This window comes from Pundamilia nyererei, unplaced genomic scaffold (genome assembly GCF_000239375.1).
Source record: "Pundamilia nyererei isolate P.nyererei 1_Seehausen unplaced genomic scaffold, PunNye1.0 scaffold00053, whole genome shotgun sequence".
Classification (NCBI taxonomy): domain Eukaryota; kingdom Metazoa; phylum Chordata; class Actinopteri; order Cichliformes; family Cichlidae; genus Pundamilia; species Pundamilia nyererei.
In genome coordinates, this window is record NW_005187454.1 from 1,993,744 (window position 1) to 1,999,291 (window position 5,548).

General features: G+C 36.7%; 1 protein-coding gene across 1 annotated transcript in view; it reads left to right on the forward strand.

Annotated features, from left to right (window-relative positions):
• adgrd2 (adhesion G protein-coupled receptor D2) overlaps window positions 1-5,548 on the forward strand; it is a 61,625-nt gene that overhangs the window by 13,537 nt on the left and 42,540 nt on the right. The window contains exons 8-9 of the mRNA XM_005733607.1: window positions 3,934-4,068; window positions 4,192-4,300. Coding sequence (XP_005733664.1) covers window positions 3,934-4,068; window positions 4,192-4,300 — 244 coding nt within the window. The remainder of the gene's footprint in view (window positions 1-3,933; window positions 4,069-4,191; window positions 4,301-5,548) is intronic.

Sequence of the window (5,548 nt, forward strand, 5' to 3'; positions counted from 1 at the left end):
ACACACACACATTAGAATGGCTTAAATGTGAAAATAGAGCAGAGGAATTTGGACACAAAGGTATAACAGATGCAGGCTCTGGCTTCATCATCAAGCAGTTTTAGAAAGCTTCTGAAAAAATGCAATTATGTAACAAATGACCTTCAGAAAGATGAGATCTATTCACCAGTGATGACAGAAACACAATAATAGAACATAAAAAGGAGTTTTGTACTGATAATCAAATACACGTTTAACAAAATGATATACTATGACTAACTGCAGAATGTATCTTAGCTTTAATTTTAAGATCGTAGACCTTTTTTCCAGCGTGTATTCATGAACATGGATCATAAGACACTGTTTAACAAAACTATTGAATTAGCTGTTTAGGAACTGCAGCCAGTTCAGTTGACAAGTATCATTTGAGCTATAAGGATGGTTTTTAATGAAATCCACTGTTATTATTCAGACACTGATGGATTAAACTGTATCCAAACGATGTTTAGACTGATCTGTTAGACACTTCCTTATTGCACTGCTCAAATGGTCAAATCTGCCATTGTCCTGTGGATTTTGATGTCTGATGTGCAACTATGACAATTAAAGCTGATTGGCTACTGCTTCAACAAATTCTCCACGAACAAACAATGCACACCTGTGTACCTGTGTTTATTTTAAAGTTAAGTATATGCCTTCTCGTCTGCTGATGGTCACTTTGTATAGTAATTTTTCACCTTTCTTCACTATGTGACACTAACTTAATATGACACAATATGTGAGGAAACTGAGCAGTGCTGATTTTCTAACACTGGAATATTTCTAACATTTTGAGTTATTTTCCAGTGTTAGAAGATCAGCACTGCTCAGTGTTAGCCATTGTTAATCTGCAAAACTGACCAGGTTACTTTTAAACATATAACACTGTCAAAGGTGTTAATTTAACACTCAACAGTGTTGTATTTAACACTCAGAGGTGTGGACCCATATAGACACTCTCCAGTGTTAATTTAACACTGGAGATTTTGCTGTGTAGATATGCTGGGTGTATCACTTGGCTGCATGTCTGGATGGATCTGTATTCATATAGATATTTAATTTATATTCTGTCTTTCTCCATTAAAATAACATTACCAATCAAATCACTATTGGCCCGCTGTAAAGCAACACCATCAAAACAAAGTCTTACAGTAAGTCCAAAGACAAGGATGAGACTGGATTAAGTCCCATACAGAGAAGCCTCCAACAATCAGATGACCCCCCCACCCACGAACAAGCACTGGCTGACAATGGAAAAGAAGAATATGAAGAATCACTGCAGAGTGACATCATTTTAACTCGCTCAGCCTGTTACAGCCTGTCCGTTGCTGTCATCTACTATCATCAGATCACAACAATCTCCTCAAGACGCTTTATATTGTAAGGTCGCTTTATATTAACGACCCTACGAAAATACAGAGAAAACCCCAACAATCAGGTGAAAAACAGGAAGAAAGAACTGGGGGGCAGACATCTGCCACGATCGGTTTGGGATGAGGAGAAAGAGCAGGACAGAACACAGACTGTTAAAGAGAGCCAGGGATTAATTATAACAAACAATTGAATGCAAAGTGGTGGATAAACACAGAGAGGTAGTGAAAGGAGGTGAGTGAAGGAGAAAGACTCGGTGCATCATGGGAAGCCGACAGCAGCCTAGGCTTATTGCACCATCACTAAGGAAGTATTCAAGGTCACCTGCTCCAGGCATAACTATAAGCTTTTTTTTTTTTTTAAAGGAAAATTTAAAGCCTAATCTTAAACGTAGAAAGATGGTCTGTTTCCTGAATCCAGATTGGGAATTGGTTCTACAAGACAGGGGTCCTGACAGCTGATGGCATGACAGCTGTTTCCTGTTCTCCTTTTAAAAACCCAGGAACCACAAATAGGATGCAGTCTGAGGGGGAAGTGCTCTGTTGGGGCGATAAGGTACTGTGAGGTGTTTAAGTTGTGATGGGACATGAATATTCAAGACCTTGTATGTGAGGAGAAGAAATAAATTCAATTCTTCATTTGATTTAACCAACTGGGGAATAAACAGTGATGGAGACATGACAGACTGGGAAGAAAAAGGACAAAGCACAGATCAGACAGATGGAGGCAGGACACAGAGACGAGACAAAGACAGACTGGACATGAAAAATGGAACAGAGATGAAAGCAAACAAGAACCAAAACTAGAAACATAAGTAACAAAACTCAGATGCTCTCAGACTGAATACAATTCAGTTCAATTCCAAAGAATCAATAACAAACACTGCATGCGGTCTGGGTCTTGGGATAAAATAACATAGTATTTTTTTAATATATACTGACTGGAAGAACACATGAATGCAGCATTGGTCGTAGCAATTAAAAAACACGATGGAAAAACAATAAGCATGTAAACAATGCTCACTCTTAGCCTTGAAAAATAAAACATGGAGAAAATAAAAAATAAAATATGAGAGTAAAGTCCAAACTTCACTGAGCCAAATGTAAACATGGTCACTAACAAATTCTCTGAACTTTATTAGCCACACCATAAAGCAGCTGACCCCCAACCCAACAATCATATGACCCCCCCAGTTTTTCCCTGTGTGTATTATTGTAGGGTCTACCTCACAATATAAAGCACCTCAAGGCGACTGTTGTGAGTTTGTGTAATTAATTGAATTGAATTGTAATTGAATTATAGAGAGTCTGAGACAAAACTACAAGACAACAAAACCTCACAACACAAGGTCGTGTTCAGTTTCCTGTTATCACTTCAGAGTTCTGGTGGAAAAATGATTAAGAAAATGGCAACTGTGTAGCTTCTGGGTGACATCTTTAGTTTGAACTTATCACTAATAATAACATAATATTTAGTCTGAAAGTCACTGATACTAAATGCAAATGTGATCTCCCACTCACAGATATGTAATAATTACAATCTAATATTCTGCTCTCATTTCTTTGTCTGGTTTATTTTATTTGCTTTCAGGACTTTTTTAAATTTCTGATGATGTTTGAGTTGTGTAAAAATACAAAATTGTAAAACTTCTAAAGCTTGAAGCACCTCTGCAACAAGAAACTGTCTATTATTAGATTAAAGTCCTGGTTTGGTGCAGTATAGAAATAATGTTGCTACGGAAGATGTTCTATCTTGCTGAGGTGGCAAAGGTACAGACATTTTTGTATTTATGTAGAAGTACAGATACTTGAGTTAAAAAATACTCCAGTAAAAGTTGCAGTACTGATTCTACTTCTTTACTCAAGTAAAAGTGAAAAGGTACAGTCTCTGAAATGTACTCAAAGTAAGAAAGCAAAACGTATTATTCACAGGGAGAATGACTAATATTTTATTATAAGATTATACTATATGTGATATTAACTGCACACAAACAGTTTGTGTGTTTGCTGATGTTTGTTGGGCTGGGTGAAAATGTGTACAAATGTTAGGTTGTGTAGAAACATTACTCATGTTTATTCCTCTAGAAGCTCGACTACAACATATGGACACATGCACTCGGCCCAGTTTTACCTGCTAAGTATAAACGCTATAAATGATACTGCTGAGCCTGAAGTAACGGGCCTGCTTTGAAAATGTAAGGAGTAGAAAGTACAGATCTGTGTTAAAAATGTTGGGAGTAAAAGTAAAAAGTTGTCAGAAAAAATAATATTCATGTAAAGTACAGATAACTGAAAGTGCTGCTGACATGCAGTAACAAAGTATTTGTACTTCATTACTTCCCACCTCTGTATCTTAGCTTTCTGCTAAGATGTTTTCAGTCTTTGTAATTCACATTATTGTCATTGTTTTGAGACTTTGGTTTAAACCTGCTACTGAAAAAGTGTAAACGTGTGTTACTAAATGAATATAACACGAGTTGTAATATGTACTATAAGCATTAAAATGATGAATTATGTATCTAAACCTTTTTACTCCTGTTCGTAGAATTGGTGGTGCAGCAGCAGAAGCTGCAGGAAGTATTCAGAGGATCGAGTTTCTGTGGACCTGAAACAGAGACGCCAACCATCCTAGACTGTATTTCAGTCCCACATCAGAAGATGCAGGATCTCCATAACAATGGTCGGCGATTGCTACAAAAACCATCTTCCCTGTCTTGCTCTTCAAGCAAGCAAAAACAAAACATGTTCTTTTTCTTGGTTCAACCTGACAAACCTTTGCCATCGTATTTTATCACATGTGCAGGTTTCCATAAGCTCACGCTGGTCAACATGTGGTACGGCTCTCTGCGGCCTTTTTTCAATCCTGAGGAGAACATCACCATGGAGCCCACCGTCACTGATGGCAGCCAAAGGTAAAAGTTTAACCCACTGTCATGTGTTATCCATAAAGTTGTGACTGTGATGTAAAAAGATGGGACTTTTCAGCAAACATTGACATTTGATAAAATGAAAATTTCAATATAATTTACAGCACTGCAGTTTATGTTCACGTTTATATGGAGGATTATTCTGGAGTGAGAGAAGTAACTCCCGGGCAAAAGGCTTTAAAACCTGATTTGTTGAAATAATTCTTTTAGATGAATTTCGACTGGGTATTTGGTGCATATAGTTTTTAATGAAATTGCAGTTAATTTAGACCATGTTTCAAAGCAACTGTCCCAATAAGCACCTGGATCATTTATTCCCATTTAACACTCTGCATATCACTGGCTTGCATTCGCTGTTTATAGCCAACAGTCTGTATTGTTGATCATTTTGGGATAAAGTTTCAAAGAAAATACATTACTTTCTCTTATATTTTGATTAGTGTGAAGATTTAAGACAAAATCTAAGACTTTAGACAATATGCCACATATTTTGTTCACGACATCAAAGCATTAAAACACTGTGGTTTTAAGTGGGCCGCAGAATGCCTGGCCTAGATGCATTTCAGCATGACTTGAAGGAGTCATTGATTACAATCTAATATTATGATTCTTGCTAAAGTCCAATTTAATGATTTGAAAGCTTTATACTGACTCGGAGCTGAAGAATAGCCATCGTGGCTCATCAAATATCAGCTTATAAACTGTATAATTTCAGTTCATCTGAATAAAGAAGTAAAGCTCAGAACAGCAGCAGCAGGTCAGCTAACCTGTGACTTATTAGTAGTTGAGGCATTTCCCCATGTTGCCCACAACACCAGTATACAGGTATACAGTATCTCCACCTCCCATGCTTGAAAACCACCAAATTACAATCAGTTATTACTCAAGGTTTTAGCTTTATCTGTCAAAATGAAAAATTACAGCTGTATATTTATGTAAACCTTTTCATGAAAACTAAAGATAGTTATTGGAGTGAGAAGCTGGAGAAACCAGTGAACTTGTGCATTGTAAAATTCCTCTGTTTATTTCAGTACAGAAATGGTTATAGCTTAGTCAGGTAGCTTTTTGCTGAGGTTGTAAATGACTATTTTCCTGTTTTAATAATAAACCAAATACTTTTTTAATGTTGGGAACCAAGACATCAAGGAATTTCAAAGTGATACAGGATACACTAATCCAGTATGCTATAGACATTTTAATGCTCTAGTTGAAAAAAGAAAACCTGGCTGGTAT